Source organism: Dendrobium catenatum, unplaced genomic scaffold, assembly GCF_001605985.2.
Source record: "Dendrobium catenatum unplaced genomic scaffold, ASM160598v2 fragScaff_scaffold_621, whole genome shotgun sequence".
Taxonomy (NCBI): domain Eukaryota; kingdom Viridiplantae; phylum Streptophyta; class Magnoliopsida; order Asparagales; family Orchidaceae; genus Dendrobium; species Dendrobium catenatum.
In genome coordinates, this window is record NW_021319083.1 from 11,582,841 (window position 1) to 11,604,970 (window position 22,130).

The 22,130-nt window shown below is 34.3% G+C and overlaps 1 protein-coding gene and 1 non-coding gene across 3 annotated transcripts; one reads left to right on the plus strand and one right to left on the minus strand.

The window, feature by feature from the left end:
* The first annotated feature begins 206 nt into the window (after positions 1 to 206).
* Positions 207 to 15,036, plus strand: LOC110114000 (monosaccharide-sensing protein 2). 2 transcript variants are annotated; one of them, XM_020846746.2, is made up of 8 exons: positions 207 to 400; positions 486 to 751; positions 867 to 980; positions 1,077 to 1,200; positions 1,585 to 2,151; positions 9,075 to 10,045; positions 12,818 to 13,005; positions 14,168 to 15,036. In XM_020846746.2, exons 4-8 carry the CDS (start codon positions 1,122 to 1,124, stop codon positions 14,625 to 14,627), a joined length of 2,265 nt encoding a protein of 754 aa, XP_020702405.1. In that variant the 5' UTR covers positions 207 to 400; positions 486 to 751; positions 867 to 980; positions 1,077 to 1,121; the 3' UTR covers positions 14,628 to 15,036. The 2 variants fall into 2 exon arrangements, with proteins under 2 accessions (XP_020702405.1, XP_020702404.1); XM_020846745.2 differs by having other exon boundaries at positions 486 to 747.
* Positions 12,218 to 12,344, minus strand: LOC114579758. The gene has a single exon (XR_003700925.1). It is a non-coding gene; the product is annotated as a U11 spliceosomal RNA (small nuclear RNA).
* Positions 15,037 to 22,130: the final 7,094 nt, after the last annotated feature.

Below are 22,130 nucleotides of genomic sequence, written 5' to 3' on the forward strand. Positions count from 1 at the left end.
TATTCAAGTATTTTCCAACTGTCATTTAAATCAATTTTAATTATAATAAATTTAAAAAAGTATTATGCAAACTAGAGAGATATTTTGATGCAAATGATAATAAGATAGTTTGATCCAAATAAAAATTTTAAATATATTTCTACGAAATAAAGTAAACTAACATATTTCTCTCATTTGGCCCATGGGGAGCATGTAAACATAAATTTCCTTTCTCATTTCAGTGACGCCCTTCTCCCGTATACTTTGGCGAAGAGAATCCTCTCTCTCTCTCTCTCTCTCTCTCCTTTCGCTTATTTTCGCTATCTCCTCATCCCTATCCTTTCATCTTTTACCACCCATTTCATGAACCCGTTGCGGCTCCATTAGAGAATCCAGGGATCTCATTGCTCAGAATGGGAAGGTTTGATCTTTGACAGATTGGTTACATTTATGCTTGCGAGTTCCTGGTGATATTTTATTCTGATTTTGGCTCTTTCCTGTGCTAGAAAGCCTCGGTATTCCACACTGAAAAGGAGCTCGGAGGTGTTCAGGCAAGAGCTTGGGTCTCACGACATCAGATTATTTTAAGAATCACGAGGGAGCATATTTCTTCCAGTTAAATTTGAGATGTTTTTATTCTCGAATCGGAAAAATGTCATCTTGATTCGTCTCAATCGGGAAAACCCTTGTTCTTTGTGTTTTGCTGCTTGAGTGGTTGGCTTTGGCAGGGAGGTTGATAAGGGATTACAAGTTTCGGATTGAGATTGGGTAGGTAAAAGATTCTTCCTATAGATTTCTTTCATGTACTTCGTTTTTATGTTGTTCGACGGCGATTGCACTTTTCTAATTGATTACAGGAGTCCATTTACTGACCCTAGTTTTTACAGGGCAATTGACCTGCCAGTGTTCTTACGTGGGGCTGTTTCTTTGTAATCGCTGTCCTTGCAATTTTTTATTATTCGGTCAATTGATCAGAATTTTTTTTTTAATTCCCATCGAAGGTATGTGCTTTATTTGATTTCTTTCGTCTTTTTAGTTGATGTTTGCGTTTTGATAACTATGCTTTTTATTTCTCTTAATGTGTGAATTTGTTGCAGAAAGCTGTGGTCTGAGAATAACGGTATCTGTTCCTTGCTAGAGATATGGACGGGGCTGTTTTTATTGCCATAGCAGCCACTATTGGAAACCTGTTGCAGGGTTGGGACAATGCTACGATTGCAGGTATGATCTTCTTTTTTTTCTTGCTTGATCATATTGCTGTAATTAGACAGGCTCCTTTAATCTGAGATCATTGAAATTTGTTGAAAATCACTTTATGGCTCATTTGGTTGCTTGACATAAGAAAATATGTTTTGGAAAATGAGTAAAAATTGTTAATTCCATAATTTGGTTGATTGTATTTAGAAACCAATATTGATTTCCAACTCTACAAACCTCATCAAAATTCCCTCAAATGTAATGATTTAATTTTTCACTAAGAATGAGCGAAAACGAAATTATCATTTTCTGCAGGCAATCAAACGAGCACTTAAGAAAGAAGGAATCTCTTTTTCCTGACGATGATAACCCTTTTTGAATCTCAAATTTATATGTTTATTCATGCAGGAGCTGTTATCTACATTAAAAGGGAGTTTGAATTACAAACAGAGCCTACTATCGAAGGTTTAATTGTAGCCATGTCACTTATTGGCGCTACGATTATAACTACATTCTCAGGACCTGTTTCAGATTGGTGTGGCAGGCGCCCTATGCTTATCTTGTCATCATTACTATATTTTATTAGTGGCTTGGTGATGCTATGGTCTCCAAATGTTTACATCTTACTCCTTGCGAGGCTCATTGATGGGTTTGGAGTTGGCTTGGCTGTTACGCTTATTCCTGTGTATATTTCTGAGACTTCCCCACCTGAGATCAGAGGGCAGTTAAATACACTTCCACAGTTTTGTGGCTCAGGAGGAATGTTTTTGTCTTACTGTCTCGTGTTTGCGATGTCTCTTATGGCGAATCCTAACTGGAGAGTGATGCTTGGAGTTCTCTCCATTCCTTCCCTAGTATATTTGGCATTAACAATATTCTTCCTGCCCGAGTCGCCTAGGTGGCTTGTTAGCAAAGGGAGAATGTTAGAGGCTAAAAAGGTTCTGCAACAGCTTCGTAGAAGGGAAGATGTCTCAGGTTTCTGTAGACATAGCATATAACTTCTCTGTTTTGTTCTAGGCACTCTATTGAATTTTTGATTTTTTGAGTTAAATGATTTTATATTTGCTTTTCACGAATTGGTGATCAAGAGGTCAGTCAGCCTGTTTCCTTTCTGGTTGTATGTTAATCTTTTTGCTAACCCATCTGTAGAGGGCAAAACTTCATAAAAATTGGTTAATTTCATATTTGAGCATGTTAAGGAGATTTTTTGGACAAATTATTCCTAAGGATCCTACTTTAAAATTTCTCCGCACTTAATCGATTTTGATAAACCTTGTTTTGTATTGAAGATAAATATTATGAGCGTTCCTTTACATCGGGATTTCTACTTTTGTAAAGTTAGAAATCCCATAAAAGAAAGAAAAGAAATGAATTTAAAGCATTTGCTGAAATGGGTCACTTTCTACGCCCAATGATCATCAGTGTTCTCCTTTCTCGAGTCGTGGTTACCCAATTTAGATAATTTTCTCCATAAAAGTAAAATGTTTATGTATGACCTCTGATTTTGTTTGTTATGTGTGGCTGAAAGTATGGAATATGTTATACTTTTTTTTTTCCTGAAACTTGTGTTGTTCGTTATGAAGTGTAGGATGTTGGGGATTGTATTTTGCCTGAATTAATATGCATTTTGATTAAATCTCAATGATTAAGCCTATTTTAATTTATTACAACAACAATAACATGATCATACCTTTATCATACTATGTGGGGTTGGCTACATGAATCCTTTTTCTCTATAGTGTTCTATTAAGAGTCAAATTCTCATTTAAATCTGATAAAGAATTGTAATTTCTAATATTTCTATCCAAGTCTTTTTAGGTCTAACTCTACCTTTCTTAACGTAAGTCAAATCTAATACATATACTATATTTTCCGGATCATCGGAAGGCTGCCATTTTATGTGATTAAACCATCTAAGACAACTCTTTCTAATCTTATCTTCCATTGGAGCTACTCTAGCCTTTTCATGAATATGATCATTTCATATCTTGTCTCTAAGAGTAAAGCCACTCATCCACTTGAGCATCTTCATCTTTGCAACACTTAACTTAATATCATGCTTCTCTTTTAATGACCAACATTCTTCACCATAAGCATTGCAGGTCTCACCGCCATCTTATAGAGTTTTTCCTTAAGTATGAGGTTATCACACAACAAGCCCGAAGCATTCCTCCATTTAACTATCCAACTTGAATTCTAATAATAATATCCCTATCTATTTCACCATCACTTTGAATAATAAATCCAAGATATCTAAAACGTCTACTCTTATTAATGACTTGATCGCCCAAAGTCTCAGCCAACTAGATCTATTACTACTAAAATTTTACTCCATATATTCGATTTTAGATCTACTTAAACAAAAACCTTTAGACTCTAAGATTTTTACTTTTAATTCAAGTTTACCTTCAACTTCCTCTGCAGTCTTATCAACGAGAAGAATATCATCAACAAAAAGCATACACCAGGGTACAACCTCTTGCAAATGTCTAGTGATAACATCCATGACTAAAGCAAAAGGATATGGGCTTAAGGCTGATCCTTGATGTAATCCAATAGAAATTGGAAAATACTTGGTCAAATCCCCTTGTGTTTGAACAAAATAACAGCTCCAACATACATATCCTTAATGACTTGAATATAAATATTATTAACCCCTTTCTTTTCTAGAACTCTCCATAGCACTTCTCTTAAAACTTTATCATATGCTTTCTCTAAATCAATAAATATCATAGGTAGATTCTCCTTATTCTATCTATACTTTTGCATCAAACCTCTCAATAAATATATAGCTTGCTTTACTATTTAGAATAGTAATAATAGCTTCAATTTATAATTTCAAAGTGAAATAGTATATTAGTATATTTATTCTATGAATGATAATTACCAATTACTTGAATAAAATTAGAGGATTAAAAAAAATATATATATAAACCGAACCCCCAAAGGGTTTTATAGATTTCAGAGAACATATAATGGAATTGTATAAATATAATGAGATCATTCAATCATGATATCTCTCATTAAGTATTAGATTTCATAGTAGAGCTACTTTGCATGAATCCAAATTAATTTTGAAAAATATTAGTATCACACCATAACCTATGCTCCATAACACTTTCCCATAGTTTTAAAGTATGACACATTAACTTAATTCTTCTATAATTCGCACAATCTTATGAATCACCTTTATTCTTAAAAATAGAAATCAACACACTCATTCTCCACTCACCTGACATCTTTTTATTCTTCAAAATAATATTAAAAAATTTAGTAAGCCAAGAAATTCATTCATCTCCTAAGCATTTTCACACCTCTATTGGAATATCATCATGTCCAATAGTTTTTCCACACTTCATTTTCTTTAAAGCCTCTCTAACTTTGAACGCTGATAAAAACAAAAATCTTTATTTTCATTTAAGATGCTAAGGTCACTAAAGTCAATCGTATATTCACAATCTTCATTGATGAAGAAATATTTTAGCACCACTATTTAAGAATATATGGGTTGTATAAAAGTGGCAATTATATAGTAATTAAGCCTATAACTTACTATATTTAGGTTAGGGGATGATAATGGGGTAAAGATTGAGCGCAATCATACTAATAGTATAGAGTCAATTTAGTTTTATGCAAGTTTGTTTGATGTTACTTGTGGCAGGGAAGTATAGAGAACATAAAAGGAGTTTTAGCTTAGGTGGACTAGTAATGTTTAGATTGCCTTCATGTGCGTGTATGTTCAGTTGTTTGCTACTGGTGTGATCAGTTGATTGATCTAAAAGACCTGAATTTAAAAGACCTGGATATGATAGATTGGCAGAGTGTTAATCAGGCAACACTAGTGTAAAGTACTACTCCTTCAATCAGTTATGATTCCATTTCTTAGTTTGCTAGTCTTGTAGCCTATTTGATGGACGGGTCTTATAGCAGGATTTCTTCTATTAAATTGATGATGTAGACAAACACTTATAGATGTTTAAGGTTAAAGCCTTCGAGGTTTGAGAGCGCTGTTGAGCCCAGAGCAACAGAGGACTAGCTTATGAGGTTAGAGAATACCTTTGATGGAATGCAGTGTCCTTCTAAGCGGAAGCTAATGTTAGTCGTGTTTCTATTGGATGGTAAGGTTGATTGCTGGTGGTTGAACTAGCAAAGGGAGAAGTTCCAATGGAGGCTAAACACTCTAATTAGTTGGGATGAGTTTACAGATGTCTTTCGGGCATGATTTGTGCCTCCTTCTGCACAACATTAAATATATGAGATATTTTTGAGACTGGTTAGGGGGTTAGGTTAGTTATGCGGTATGAGGCTGAGTTTACTGCCTTGATCAGGTATGCTCCGTAGTTAGTTAGCATTCTTGAGGAGAAGTGCTACAGGTTTCTGAGAGAGCTCTGAGACAGTTTGAGCCATCCATTAATCCCCTTTTACATTTTTGATTTCTTTGAGCTGGTGGAGAGAGTTCGTCTGGTTGAGAACGATCGGTCACTACTCAACAGTGGTGGGTTGTTAGTAGGAAAATGGTCAGTGGTGAGGCTTCTAGTAGTAGATTTCTTGAGAAGAATAGTAGGTTTTGGCTTGGAGATTCCTGGAAATAGAACTATTAGAGTCTAACAAAGTAAACCCAACGATCTCTTCTTTTTCTGCAAGAAATAACCTTTACTGTGATCACTGTGAAATCACAAGTAATGTTAGAAGCAAGATTTGGAAGCTTCATTTGAAAATCTTCTTAGAGAAGCTCAAGAAGGATGGCAAAGGAAAGAAGGTGGCTATCACTGTAGAGGGCTAAATGTTGAAGTCGATAAATCATGTTGTGTTTTTTTTTTTTTTTTAATATGGCAATGCGAAGGGGAAGGAACCAAGCATGAAACCTGATTCTAATGAACGCGTTGAAGTGTTCACCTTGTGAATCCAAGTGAAACAGAAGGTTGTCATTGCCATCTTAGACTATGAGGAGTAAAAAAATTTGATCTTGGTGAATTTTGTTAGAAGATTAGGCGTCAAGAAGTCTCCTTTTATAAGCACTCAGTTGGATTCAAAAAGAGTTGTGGATTAATCAATAATGTCGCATCCACTTCATCATCACTCAAGGGTGCATTGATGTAGTGTTGAGTGAAGCTTTGTTTCTCAACATTCACCAGATTTTCTTATGGAGATTGAGATGCTATCTTCTAATGGAGGGCATAGCAATATCACCTTTGCAAGGATGATGTGAGATACACTTTTAATAAGTACAAGGGTTGTCAACATATAAACATGATAGCTTCTAGTTTGGTGAAATGGATTATCAACTCGTGTTAGCATTCATTATACCATGGTCTATAAGAATCTTGTAAGTGCTGAGATGAAGAATTAGGAGAATTATGGATATTGGTGCTTTGAAATTAAGAGTTGAGATTACAATAGTTGATAGATGATTACCAACTGTTTTTTCGAGAGTGTTGCCTTCATGAAGAGCAGTGGAGCATGAATTCAAATTTCTTTCATATTAAACTTTTTCGAAAGCCCGTAGAGAAACTTGGAGTTGGAGAATAAAGAGTAAAGAAGCACGTTGCGGAGCTACTTGATCAAGGAGTCATAAAGTTGACTTGCTCGGCTTATTGTTCACCAATTTTGATTCTATTCAAGGAGGATGATGGTTGGCGGATATGTGTTGGCTAATTGGAACTTGATAAAAATCATAATAAAGAATCCATATCCACCTCCCAGAGTGAATGTTTGTCCGACCAACTAGAGTATGGTACTATCTTCTCTAGTGTAGTTACTTTGATGCACTATAGTGCACTTGCTTGTGTACTTGGTTATTTTATAGTGTGCTCGCACATGCACTAGGCTATTCATTAGTGCACTTGCCCATTTCACTCAAGTACTCAACTAGAAAACTCCACAACTCAAACATAAAAACTCAGTCACTCGAGTGTACCAAATTAGTTTCTCACCTATCCTAAATTGCCAAATCAACCTCTAATAACATTTGGTTACTCTCCCATGTGCATTAAGCTTACTTGTCCATGCATACTCAGCTACTTAACTGGTGTGTACTTGGTTTCTCGCACATGCGCAAACCTAATCACATGTTAAGACATAATTATTAATTCAAATTGATCGAATCATTTGGCTTTCCACAAAGGCAATAAATCCCAATTCCTAAATTTTAAGAAGCCAATTCAAATCAAAATAAATCAATGTTCTACTTGCCTATAGGGAAATGTTGTAGGACCCACCATTTAGTCTTCCTTGATATGAGTTTATAAGCCCTAATCTCATGCTTGAGTCTACAAAGCACTCACTAAATCACATTTTCTAGACACAAACAAGTTTGCATTAAGTTTCACAAATCCAATCTTAAGTTTAAGCAAAGATTGGACAAATTCCAAATCTCTTGGATTGTCTTTATCAAATTAGCAACGTAAGTCCTTAAATTTGTCTGAAACTGTCCAAATTCACAAATGTCAAATTTCTCGAAACAACTCTACCAAATTGAGACAAAGTTGTCAATGTAGCCTAAAATCATCCAACTCACAATCCTCAAACTCTCACTGTTGTTCACTATATGAGACATAAGTCTTCTTAAAGGTGCCACAAAGCCATTAATACTTATAAGATCCCTTCACAAATGAATCATCAATTCCGAAAATCCTTGGGTTGTATAGACTTCAGACCTAGGTTCATTTCAATTGCATGCAAAGATGTAAGTTCACTCACACTATCACACATCAATTAAAACCCCGGTCTATTGTAGAAACCTATGGATTCTAAGCAAATTCCCTGGATAACATGGCCTTCTGGTCGTCCATTGTTGGTTGTCTAGGTCCACCAAGTTGGTCTTGGATGACGAAATATTGAGATTTTGAATGGGTTGATCTTCCACCCCAATCCTTTTCCCATGTATTAAGCCTGCCTTCTAGCTACTAATCTAGAATGTATTGATGTCATTAAACAAGAGTATTCTTGAGTACACACTTGTGATGTAATTAATTCAAGCTTCCACCTATTAGAAATCGTTATTCTCCATATTTAATATAATCCTCAGATGGGCCAAAATGTTGTATAAGAGAGATCTCTAGAAAGTAAATTAGTTTTGTCTTTAACACTCCATGTTGCTCAGCGCTGTTTTTACAATGCTCCAAAAAAGCGGGGAAGAAATAGATCACACCAAGAGCACTACAAGTGCTTAAATTTAGAAGGTTCCTTTTAGGTTTATATTTGATAATGTTATATATACTTCATTATATATCTCATAAGTTTGATCCTGATAAAAGCCATAATAATGGGCATATCTTTTGTTCTTAGCAGTTGATATCAAATTGCTTTTTCCTAATGTTTTCATATTCTTTTGGAAATTCAAAATTAGATTTATTTAACTCATTTATTTTAAAATCTTAGTAGGTATCTCATCTAGAACTAATGCTTTACTTTTATTTTGGGATACATCTTGAGATGAGTTGTTGTTGTGTATCACTTATTAGTGATATCCCACTTCAATAGTTACTTTTTCTCTGGGGATTAGCCAACTATTTTTTATTTCTAATCATAATTGGGCTGAGTTGTTATGTATCACTTATTAGTGATGCCCCATTTCAATAATTTTAGGATTCATCTTGTGATTAGTTGTTAATCTAGTATCATCCCTTTGTCTTTCTCATCCATTCGGGATGACCACTGTGGTTTCATTATGGATTGATAATTTAAAAGCTTGTATGTGTTGTCCTTGCCACTTAAATAAAAAAAATACACTTGTCATTTTGTTTGGTGATTCGAGTAACAAATCTATATTAGACATTGGATTTTTTTATACTAGATTACTTTTATTCTTTTGTCTGCTATTGTTGGTCACTAAATAAATTCAATAGAATAATCCGGAACCCTCAGTGTTGTTTCTTGTTTTTTCTTTTGTTGTGCAGGAGAGATGGCTCTTCTTGTGGAAGGCCTAGGTGTTGGGGTGGATACATCGATTGAGGAGTACATCATTGGTCCTGCTAATGAAATCATTGATGACCAGGAATATATTGCTGATAAGGAGCAAGTTACACTCTATGGTCCTGAAGAGGGTCTCTCATGGGTCGCCCGTCCTGTAAAGGGTCAAAGTGTCCTTGGAAGCATCCTTGGCGTTGTTTCTCGCCATGGTAGCAGCTTGGAGAATCAGAGCAGCATTTCTCTCGTGGATCCTCTGGTTACTCTCTTTGGTAGTGTCCATGAAAAGCTGCCTGTTCCTGAGATGGGAAGCATGAGAAGCACTCTATTTCCCAACTTTGGTAGTATGTTCAGTGTTACTGGGCCTAAAATTGAGCACTGGGATGAGGAGACTGGCCAAAGAGAGGGTGATGACTATGCATCTGATGCAGCAGGAGGAGATTCTGATGACAATTTACATAGTCCACTCATCTCTCGCCAGACGACAAGCATGGAAGGGAAGGACATTGCACCTCCACATGCAGCTCATGGAAGTGTATTGAGCATGAGGAGGAATAGTAGTCTTATGCAAGGTGGGGGTGAGGCTGTGAGTAGCATGGGCATTGGTGGTGGCTGGCAACTGGCTTGGAAATGGTCAGAGCGTGATGGAGAAGATGGAAAGAAGGAAGGAGGTTTTAAGAGAATCTATCTGCACCAAGAGGGGGTGCCTGGTTCAAGGAGGGGTTCTCTTCTTTCACTGCCAGGCCAAGAAGTTCCAGAAGATTCTGAATTTATTCAGGCTGCGGCTTTGGTGAGCCAACCTGCTTTGTATTCTAAGGAGCTGATAGAGCAGCATCCTGTTGGGCCAGCAATGGTTCATCCATCGGAAACAGTTGCGAAGGGATCTATATTGACTGATCTTCTTGAACCTGGTGTCAAGCAAGCACTGATTGTAGGTGTTGGGATCCAAATTCTACAGCAGGTGTGTTATTTTATTCTTTTTTTTGTGCCTTTGATTTCTTTTGTTAATTTTTCTAACACTTTTGATATTTAAAAAAAATCTTTTAAGGACAGTTTCCCTTCCTCATCCTTTTTCTTCATTTTTTAGATTGCTGTATTTTGAGTCATAAGTTGGCTTTTTATGCTGTTACATTTTTTCCTACTTCGGTAAAATGGCCTTATAAATGTTTACATGCCTTGAAAGGTGAAATATCGTCAGTATCAACGGCTTCCTTCTTTTTTTTTATTTGACTTATGTTAAGAAAGGTAGAGGTAGACCTAAAAAGACTTGGTTAGAAAATATTAGAAATGATATTTCTTTATTAGATTTAAATGAGATTTTGACTTTTAACCAGACACAATGGCGAAAAAGGTTTCATGTAGCCGACCCCAATTATCAGCTTGCAAATTATATATCACAACCTTAAATTTTTAAGAAATAATTTTTATTTATCTTAAATCTATGTTCAATCAATCTCAAGATATAGTTAAAGTATATGAATAAGAATTTAGCCATTTGAAAATTAAAAATTATATGACAAAATTAGTAGACCCTGAAAAGTGTAGGTTTTTAATAAAAGGAGTATGTGCAAATCATGAAATATAATTTTGTATATAAATAAAAGAAAGGAGTCGTCAAGGAGGAAAAACAACCTATAAGCTGATTGCGAGTTTAGTCACTAGAATAGTTGGATCAAAGTTACAAGGCTGGTTAGATTAGTTTTATTATTGCTATATTGATTCTATGTTTCTAACTTTTATATTACAATCACAATTCATTATTAGGAACATCCAACTGAAAAATCCTTATTTTTAAACAATTGTATATATAATTTGAAAGAATTATCCAATCTTATCATAATTGTAGGTTTTCATTTATGTTATTGCATCCTTCGAGATCACTAAATATAGATATAATCAAGGAAGTACAATTCCACATCTATAAATATTTTCAACAAACAATATAGGTGCAATTATTGCCTTTTTTGCATAAAATGCAAGTGTAATTTTTTTGAATAGACATACACAAGTTGAGTTAAGAAAACAAATGTGAATAATAATAAAGTAAAATATGCATTCCTACATGGCAAACTAGAAGAAGCATATATGGAACACCCACCTGATTTTAATCAAGATTTAAGTACCAACCATAAAAAAAAAAAAAGTACCAACCATATATGTAACTTGAGAAAAGCTTGATATGAGCTCAAACAATCCAAAGGAGTACGGTTTCGGAGGTTTATTAAAGTCATGTAAAGGATGAACTTTAAACAAAGTTTTGGAGATCATACTCTATTCATAAAGAAATTTTAAGGGTTAACTTATAACAAGAGTTGATTTGACAAAAATAAGTAAATGATAAACTATCTAAAGAATTTTTAAGTAAAAGATTTATTAAGACTCAAATACTTCAATAGAATTGAAGCAACTCACTCAAAGGCGGGATATTTATTTCCCAACAACAATACATTCTAGATCACTGTATGATGGAATGTAAATACTCAAAAAGTTTCAATTGATTACTACCATAAATTTGGAGAGGCAGGTGACAACCTAGAATTTGACCAAGGGGATTGGTAGGGAAACTTATCTACCTTGCCCATACAAGATCAAACATATCCTATGTTCAAAATGTTCTAAGTTAGTTCAAGCCTAATTTTAAAGAAACACATCTATAGGCAACATTGGAAACTCTTCCAGGGTAAGTTGTGTGATTACATGCTAACAGTCCATCTTCATGGACAAGGTTGCCATCCGTGGGCTTGCAAATGGCAGAAATCCCTTGACTGGATTTAAGAGGAATAAATGCTTGCTAGCTGTAAAATATCTTCTTTTATTTTCATATTCGTAGATATAGAAGCGCGGCTTATGCTTGTATATTTTATCATTTAATCACTATGTAGTTAATAGCTTTCATATGTAGAAATTACCTGGAGGAATCTAAAATCCCATTGTATAAATAGGGGTGTAATGGTCTCAGTAAAACACAAAAAATCCAAATCATTCATTCTATCTCACTATTTTTGTGCTTTTCTTTTTTTGGGGTTCACCGACGTTTGGCAAGGGCTAACAATGTCGCTCAGAAGAAGCCTAGTTTTGTAGTTAAACTTATAAGATAGGAAGATTATTATTATTATTTATTTATTTATTTATTTAAAGGGTTAGCCAAGCAAACCAACCCTATACCATCCATAAATTATGTCGGCCATATGTCTTGATAATCATACAACACTCATCAATTAAAAGATGTGAGTGGCATACATAGCCAACCTACCCTTTTTATAAGATAGGAGGATTATTTGTGCTTTCATCTTGTTGATTAGGTTGTAGGCATTAAAGAATTCGATCAAATAAATTCATGTTATTCAGGGCTGATTGACTGGTACTGCTCGCTGAATTTCCCGGAAGCCGAGGACATTAAGGCTTCGTTTGGGACGGCTTTTTTACTGCACTAAAAAACTATTTTAAGATGCAGAGAAAAAGCCGTCCCAAACGAAGCCTAAATAACTTTGTGAAAAGTTTGTTTGTAGCATTGTTTAAACTCATGTATGCTAATGGAGCTCTACTGCTTAAAATTTTCTTATCGTAAGCTTTTGGCTACTAGGCCTTGAAACGTGTTTAATGAATACTGGAATTGTCATAGAATTTGATGTTGAAGTGTGATGGTAGAATGAGTTGCATTTTGTTATGTTCTTTCACAGACAATTGTGCTATATTTCATCGTTCTATGCTGATATTTGTTTTCCTCCTGCAGTTCTCAGGTATAAACGGTGTTCTATATTACACCCCTCAGATTCTTGAACAAGCAGGTGTAGCAGTGCTCCTCAAAAACTTTGGACTTGGCTCTGATTCATCGTCTATCCTCATCAGTTCTCTTACTACCCTGTTGATGCTTCCTGCTATCGGTGTTGCTATGAGATTAATGGATATCTCTGGGAGAAGGTTTATTATCATTCGTATTTGACCCTCTTTTTTTAATTTTGCATTATTTATTTGCAACCTCAAACCTTGCCTAACTGCACTGCACTGCGCAATCCTTTCTTGTATTTTTTTTTTCTTAACTGGTGAGACCTGCAATGCTTTATAGTGCCGAATGTATGCCATTAAAAGAGAAGCATAATACTAAGTTAAATGTTGCAGAGATGAGGATACTTATGTGGATTAGTAGCTTTATCCTTAGAGATAGTATACAAAACGTGCATATATGTGAAAAGGTTGGAGTAGCATCAGTGGAAGATTAAGATTAATGAGAGTCGTCTTAGATGGTTTGGTCACATTAAACGGAGGCCTTCCGATGACCCTGATAGGAATGTTGAGGTATTAGATTTAATTTTTGTTAAGAAAGGTAGAGGTAGACCTAAAAAGACTTGGTTAGAAAATATTAGAAATGATCTTTCTTTATTAGATTTAAATGAGAATTTGGCTTTTAATAGGACACATTGGTGAAAAAGAATTCATGTAGCCACCCCATGCAATGGGATAAAGGCTTGATGTTGTTGTTGTTGTTGTTACCTAAATGTCTTGAATATATGTTCATAGTCAAATATATTGGTAAAAAGGGGCGCATGCCGTAGAATTCAGCATATATTAGTCTTCTGTTGTGTCATTTTTTTGGTGATTTTTTATTCTTTTTGGGCTTTATTTTTTTGAGCTAAAAGTGATTGAAACGTTTGTTTGATAGAAAGTGAGTTCCTATTTTTGGAATTCACTTTCTTAAAGGTGATAAGTGATATTCAATTATTAAATATTAATAATAAAATAATATAAGTAAATTAGAATAATACTTTTGCTAATAATTATAGCTGTAACATTTTATAAAGTTAATGAAAGGGTGGGTAAAATGAAATTCACAATAACTCAAAATGAGAATTGAGTTCTTAATAATTGAGTTACTCTAAAATAAATAGAGTTAAAAAAGTCTTAAGGCTTTTTTTGGTACAACTTTCTTTCTGCTTCTGAAAGCAGCTTTCTAGTACAAACTTAAAATTTTTATACTAGAAAGTTTCTTTAAAAAACAGAAAGAAAGACGTCCCAAACGAAGCCTAAAACTCACTATTGAGGTATTACCAACAAACTAACAATCCTTGTTTACCTTCTCATGCAGGTTTCTACTCCTGTCCACCATCCCAATCCTGATTTGTGCGCTCCTTGTACTGATCATAGCCAATCTGATCAAACTTGGGATGGTGCTTCATGCTGTGCTCTCAACAATTAGCGTCATTGCCTATTTCTGCTGCTTTGTCATGGGTTTTGGCCCAGTCCCCAACATTCTTTGCGCAGAGATTTTCCCCACCAGGGTCCGCGGAGTCTGCATCGCCATCTGCGCCCTCGTCTTCTGGATCGGCGACATCATAGTCACATACTCCCTACCTGTGATGCTCAACAGCATCGGCCTCGCCGGCGTCTTCGGGATTTACACAGTTGTCTGTGTTATCTCCTTCATCTTCGTCTTCCTTAAGGTTCCTGAGACCAAGGGAATGCCCCTTGAGGTTATCACAGAGTTCTTCGCAGTTGGTGCAAAGCAGAAGCAGCAGGCGAAGCAATTATCTGCTGCTGCAAATTGATGAGAGGGAATGTGGAAAGCTAGTATGTTAATAATGGTGATGGTGATTATAAGATAAGGGAAGAGGAGGATGAAGTATAGTTAAGAGAAAGGAATGGAGCCATCGTTATCAGAGGCTTTCTATTCGTTTTATGCTGTGAAATTTGTTCTTTATAAGGTTTAGTACTGTGATGATGGATATTTCCTTTTTGCTGTTTCATCTGTAATGTTTTAATGTGGAGATGCTATTGTTTTTATGGTACCAGCTGATGTTGATGTAATAAGATGGACAGTTAGAAATGCCTTAATGTGAGAAATTATGCACTTTCAATATCAGAGCATGAGCACTTCTCATACTAGGCAAAAATTATGAATAGTCTCATGTAATAAGAAGCTGTGATAGACATGAAATATTAAAAATGTGTTAGATATGTGAATAGTATGATATAAAATGATATGTATGAAAATGTCTTCAGGTTAAAAGATCTGACATTTTTTTACTGCACGTAGCTTATTTTGATTTGTTGATCGGGAGTTTTGATTATCAATCAAAAAGTCTTGAGTTCGAAGCTTATGTACATGATTTGTGTATATGTTTGCCTTATCTAAATGTTCCAAAAATAAATTTGAACTCTCTCTCTCTCTCTCTCTCTCTCTCTCTCTCTAAATTATCAATCAAAAAGCCTGGAAGGGCTCAGATTAACCATCTTAAGCGAACTAGTAGGACATACTCTCTATTTATAATTGAAGATAATACACAAAGTTAAATCAGAATTATAGTAAAGAATCTTCAAATTGAGGTAATAATAGTGATAGGGAATTAACTCTTACTTACACTTTCTTTATTCTATTCCATAAAACTAATAGGCGAAATTTTATAAAGAAGCATGATAATCATTAAAATTAGTAGGAGGATTAATTAATAAAAAATTAAATAGGAGTAGATACGCTAAATTAAACGGCGTATTTCAAAATGCGCCAAATTATTTAGCGCAGTGAAAATATGTCAAATAATTTGGCGCATTACATTGTGCAAAGAGAGACGACCGGAGGGGAGAGAGAGCTGGAGAGATATCACGCAGAGAGAGATTAAATAAAACTTATAAAGTTTATTTATAAGTTTATTTTATAAAACTAAAAAATATAAAATAATTTTTTAGATATTTATAATATTACATAAATATTTTAGATATTTAATAATTTTACATAAATTTTATTATTTAAATATAATTATGCTACCTTATGTTTAAATATAAAATTTATATTAGATTTTTGGTTTAAATATAATATAATTATTTATACATCAAAATTTTCTCTCTCAATTCCCTTGCTCTCTCCAAAGCATTTCTCTCTCCTATTTCAACTAAAAACACAAAATGATTCGGCACATTCCTCTCATTTCTCTTTCTCCCTCCTCATCAATCTTTCTTCCCGTCTCTCTCTCCTTGTCCCTCTCTCAAAGGCATTTTTCTCTCCTATTTCAACTGATACGTCAAATGATTTAGCACATTCTGAACTGATTTAGCGTATTTAGGATTGCACCAAATAATTTGACGAATTTGCTTCTTTTTAAATTTTTTAATAATCAAATTTCTTTTACTTAATTAAATTTTAAACACGCTCCTTTTTAAAATTAGCCCAAACTAATAAATGCTCATCATCTTAAATTTATTTATCATTTTCAGAAATTGCTTTTTAAAATGAGTAAGTAAATCAAGGAACTAAATGTCTACTCATATATGTCAATATAGGTACCTAATAGGATCCCATCTAGAAAATCAATTAGGCGAGTCATGTGTCCAAAGCGACACTCGCCTGAAAGAAACGTGAGGTCGCGAGGTGGCAACTAGCTCTAGCTCATGGCCAAACAGTCACTCTCCCTCTCCGAGATTGCAACGTGTGTTTCATTTCCGAGATGCGTCGTATTTACTTCCGCGGCTGCGAGCAAAGTTCTTTCATTTCCGAGATGGATTTGAGTCTCTTCATGATATGAGAATTTTAGAAATTACTAATCTTTCACTTGATGAGCCTGAATTAAAAGCTATGATATTTATTGAAGATGATATAGAAGTTCAAAGACAAACCACTGAAGAAGCTAATCATATCATTCCTTCAATTGAATAGTTGAAACTTTATGTGCAAGAAAAATTTATGTTTATGCTTTCGTTGTTGTACTAGACATTTAATGCTTACTTATATTTTGATATTATAAGCTACAAGGCTACAAATGTTGTTGTCATTTTTTTTTTTTGTAATTTCAAATATTATGCTTTGATTGCTTTCTTAATTTTTATGTATGATTTATAAATTATGATGCCGTGTCCGTGCCGTACACGTATATTGTATTTTTAAGAATTGATGTGTCCCGTATCCGCATCGTGTCGTATCCGTGTCGCCGTATCCGTATCGGTGCAACATAGTCCCTCACTCTCAGGGACTTCATGTTCCTTCCTAGGAACTCCCTAGCACATACTCGCCCTTGAAGTCTCACCAAAGGCACTAACTTTAGAAGAGGGGGTCACATTAGGAACATGATCCATCGTACGTTATCCAAAGAGTCCATATATTAGTTTCAATTTATAATAGTCACATAATATACTGTTTTTTATATTTTCTTTTATGTGTTACTTTTGGTGTAGCTAAAGGATAAAGAGGTATATTTTGGATCTTTTAGGCTTCGTTTGGGACGGTTTTCTTTATACTTCTTAAAGTAGTTTTCTAGTACAAAATTTTTTATTTTGTAATAGAAAACAGTTTTAAGAAGCAGAAAGAAAATCATCCCAAATGAAGTCTTACTCTTCTAATCTTTTTCTCATATGTTGTCGGAAATATTTACAGAGATAATATAGTTTTTTACTCACTATCCATACTCATCAACCTCACTCACTCACCTGATTTTCTTGCTCTATCCATCCCAACAATCTCCTTGTAGGGTACGAGGTTACCCACATAAATTTGAATCCATCAAAATCTTCAAATTTACCTCGCGAGATCGTCCAGGCCAGTTGGTCCCTAAGACCATCTCCAACCGAAATTTTCATTTTTCACTCCAAAATACCGTGAAACTTCAAAATGCCGCGATTCATCTCCAATCGAACTCCACTTTTCACTCTTTTGCAGGTAACGGTTGTCTCTTTTTTCCCGGGGCAAGTTCGGTAGAGAGGTAAAAATGACGGAAATGAACAGTGCAACACAAATATTGACGTCCCACTGTTCACCCGCAGCCAAATAGCAAAAATTTTTGCGGTTCGACTAGAGCTGGCCAGGGACACCATTCAAGCGTTTGGAGTTAGGTTGGAGATGCCCTTAGTGTTATTAATTTGCAGTTCAATCTCCAGATTTCGTGATTTTTGTAAGAATATATAGTATTTGAATTTTAATGTCTAAAATGAGTTTGATCATTAGTATTTATACATTAGTAAATTTTAATTATTTTATTAAAAGTAAAGTGTTCTCTTTTGTTAACTACAAGATAAATTAGCATAACTGTACTTTTTTTTTTTTGAAAATTGCAAAATGCATTAGTAAAAAGAACTAGTTACAAACTACAAATAAGGATCACTTTCCTTCTTCAGTAAACTAGATAAGGAAGAAGGAATGCAATCAAAAGACGAATTATCAAAAAAAAAAAAAAATCATTCTCAATAGCCAAAGTAGTACAAAAATCATCTACCTTGTTACAATTTCTATGAACATGATGAAATATAACCTGGTTGAAGTCGTTTAGGAAGAAGAAATCCAATTCCTCCCGATTATTAGCGGTCCAAACATCTTTATTCAAAGAATTTTGAATGTATTTTATAATGTTGTAATTGTCACCTTCGATTATAATACCTTTACTCTCTAACATCCAATTTTGAATGTATTTTAGGATCATCAAGATAGCTTCCATTTCAAGTTGTGCCACATCCCAGTGAACTCTTTTCTCCCCGAACATAAGCAAAAGCCTGCCCTTAAAGTCTCGACAGACACCACCAATTCCTGCATTGTTAGTTTCCAATAAAGATGCATCTATATTGATCTTAATCCAATCTAGAGGTGGAGGGTGCCATTTCAATTGAGACTCCCTAGGGAGATTGGTACCCCAGCTATCTAGCATTGGATTAGCTTTTGTCATAGCAATAGATAATATATTCGCTGCAATCATGGAGCTGCCAAGAGTTTGCTTGCCATGAACTTTCCTGTTTCTTTCCTTCCAGCATTCATAAATCGCACAGCAATACACGCTAATAATGCTAGAGCATATATACGATTGCTTTCTTAGTTCCAATAAGTATTCATCTAAAGAAGAAAAAACTGGGATAAAAAGCCCCAGTTTTGAAGCTTCAATAAAATCTCCTTGAGGTACTTGCAATGGACCGTGATATGCTCTATGTTCTCCACTTGTTGGCAACCCCGTGCACACATAACATGATTAGAAAGCTTCCTGTAATGGAGAAATTCATTAGTAGGTATTGCAAACTTGCTTAATCTCCACCAAAATAACTCAACACGTGGTTGAAGTTTAGCTTTTTTAAGCCACATAGAAAAACCAGGGTCCCCATCTCCCCTATGTTCATTCATATAATACTCATAGGATAATGCAGTAATAGTTTTCCCTGAAAACTGATTGATCGCTTCCATATAATCTGCATATGCATTTTTATTAATTGGGATTTGCACAATAATTGAGATGAGATCTTCATTAAATACCTCATGCAGATTTTCAATTTTCCAGCAACCATCCTGGGATATGAATTGATCAAGCATAGTCTCCTCCAATCTTGTGCTGTCAACAAATGTAGGCCACACTCCCAAACTTCTATTAAGTATCCATACATCCTTTAGAACATTGATCTTCCTCCCATTAACCACTCTCCAGTTTAACAAAGGCTTCAAAAATTTCCCTCCTTCTTTTAGAACTTTCCAGGCAATGGATGCACCTTGTTTGATACCCATATCAAAAATAGTATTGTCGTATCTATTCATCATAATATTATGCAGAGGAGACCCCGAGTTATTCAAAAAACGTCATGCCAATCTTGCCTTAAGAGGCCCAGATCTTATGCTTGCTGAATGAAAATTTAATCCGCCAACAGCCCTTGGTTTACGGAGATCCAACCAAGAGACATAATGAAGACCCTTATTACCATTATTTTTGTGCCATATAAACTCCCTACAACATTTATCAACTTCATACAAAACCTTTTTAGGGACCATCATGTGTGCTGATAAGAAATTTGGAACTGCTAATAGAGATGTTTTAGCCAGCAAAATTTTCCCAGCTAATGATAAATTTTTCTTTCCTTTGAGAAGGAAAGAAAATTTAACACCACTAACACATTCCATAATAAGAGACGAGATCTTACTAGGGAAGCCAAACATATTTAGAACTTGTTTCAATGAATCCCAACTCAAGCTATCGTAAGCTTGCTCCATATCAAGCTTCACCGCCATCATTCCCTTTTTATTCTTGGAAATTCTGAATTTGTTAAAAATCTCATGTGCAAGAAGGCAATGATCTGACAATGATCTACCCGGAATGAAGGCTACCTGTTCTTCGGTGATAATTCTGCTGATACAACATTTTATTCTATTCATGATCATAGTTGCCACAAGCTTATATGTTGTTTGACATAAACTTATAGGCTTATAATTGGCAGGAATTAAAGGATTTCTAATTTTGGGAATAAGAACTATCAAAGTGTCTTTCCATTCAGCATACATGTTACTGGTTTTAAAAAAACTGTCAACCGCCTTCCAAGTGTCTTCCTCAACAATTTGCCAGTAAAATTTAAAGAATGATGCAGTAATACCATCCATACAGGGGATTTGTTATTACCTTGTTGAAAAACAGCCTTCCTGAGTTCCTCCCTAGTAAATTCAGCGTTCATAAGCTCAGATTCTGCCTCTGTAATCCTCTGCACTTCCGGAATAATAGGCCAGCCTGTCAGATTAGTCTCTCTGGCTTTCCATTTTTTCACAAAAAAATCATGGAAGACAAATCCAGCACTCTTAGATACTTGAATAATATATAAATTTTGATAATTTTTTTTCTCATGAAAAATAATAATAATATGACAAGCTTATGCCCATTAATTAAGCAGATGTAGTTTTGTTCAATTAGAAATTGATAAATTGGTCATAATAATAAATTACATTAGTTATTTATAAATTGATTAATAATTTTATTAACTCGAGTTTATATCAAATTAGGTAACTGCTTATAACAACTAATTTGGTATTATTTAGGGCAATTTTTCAATTAATTAAATATTAGTTGAGCTAATTGGTTCAAAATTAAAGAAGGTTTTAGATTTGTTTAAATAAATTTACTAGTACTACTAAATTGTTCTAATTAGGAATAAAGAATTAATAAAATAATAACATGAGTATAAATTAATTAATGTAATTAATAAATAATATTTTAAATTTTGGCATAAATACTTTATAATATCAAAATATTAATTATGGAGAAAATGATCAAAATGGTCCATCAACTCTTTGTAAGGGATCAAAATTCAAAATGACCCTCAACTATTTTGGTCCCAACTCCTCCAAATGAGACTTTTTTGGTCCTGGCGCCAATTTTAAACAGAAAAGTGAGATGGGCGCAAGAGTATTATCAGAATAAGCAAATAATGTTTTAAGATATCATCCCACAGTAGGGCAGTGTATTGGCGAATCCTCAAGGTGAAGCCAAGCCCATAGTCCATCCCGCAGTCTCTCATCATTGATTGTGTACTGTAGCATGGATTGCATCGACCCCTCAGTCCATCCCCAAAGCAGTGATCTCATCGACCCCGCAGTCCCGCGGCGTCATTCCCATAGTTGATCTCATCGTTCGTCGATCGCAATTAATTTGGCCGAAAAAGCGAACCAATGGAAGGAAGATGGCTACCTTCATAATGAGCAAGCTCCCATCGTAGTCGTTACTTCTGATCGGATAGAAGAACGACAAAGTGTAATCTAATAGGATGGAACTTCGTTGAAGGAGGCAAAAAAGTTATTTAGCTACTCATTCAAAACTCTACTCGTCACATGAAGGAGGTGAAGTCGAAGAGCAATGAATAGTAGAGAAGGGGAAAAGCAATCCTAGCAAATATGTCGAATCAAGGCATCCCCAAAAATATGAAAATAAAATAGTAAGAGAATCAGTAAAAAGTGATTCGTCAAGAAAAAAGAAAAATAGAAATATAGCTTAACAATAAATTAATTTAATTTAAATTAATTAAAATATAATATAATTAATAATTAATTAATTATTAAAATTAATTGATGATTAATTTAACTTTTTAATTATGTTATTTATATTGATTATTTGGTATCAATAATTAAAATTAATAATTATAAATATAATAAAATTATAATTTGACAACTTTCGTAAATGTCAAAATAGGAATAACTAAATTTTTTAAAATTATTAAAACTGAAATTATTTATTATTTTTTATTAAAAACAAAGTTTAATAAATTTTTTTGTACAAAAATTATAATCCCTAAAAAATTACATTTTATTAAATATTTTAATTAAAAAAGATCAAATT

Coding starts and splice junctions, on each gene's coding strand:
- LOC110114000 (XM_020846746.2), top strand. CDS start 1,122: ATGGACGGGGCTGTTTTTATTGCCATAGCAGCCACTATTGGAAACCTG. Junction 1,201..1,584: donor GGACAATGCTACGATTGCAG/GTATGATCTTCT, acceptor TTATTCATGCAG/GAGCTGTTATCTACATTAAA. Junction 2,152..9,074: donor TAGAAGGGAAGATGTCTCAG/GTTTCTGTAGAC, acceptor TTTGTTGTGCAG/GAGAGATGGCTCTTCTTGTG.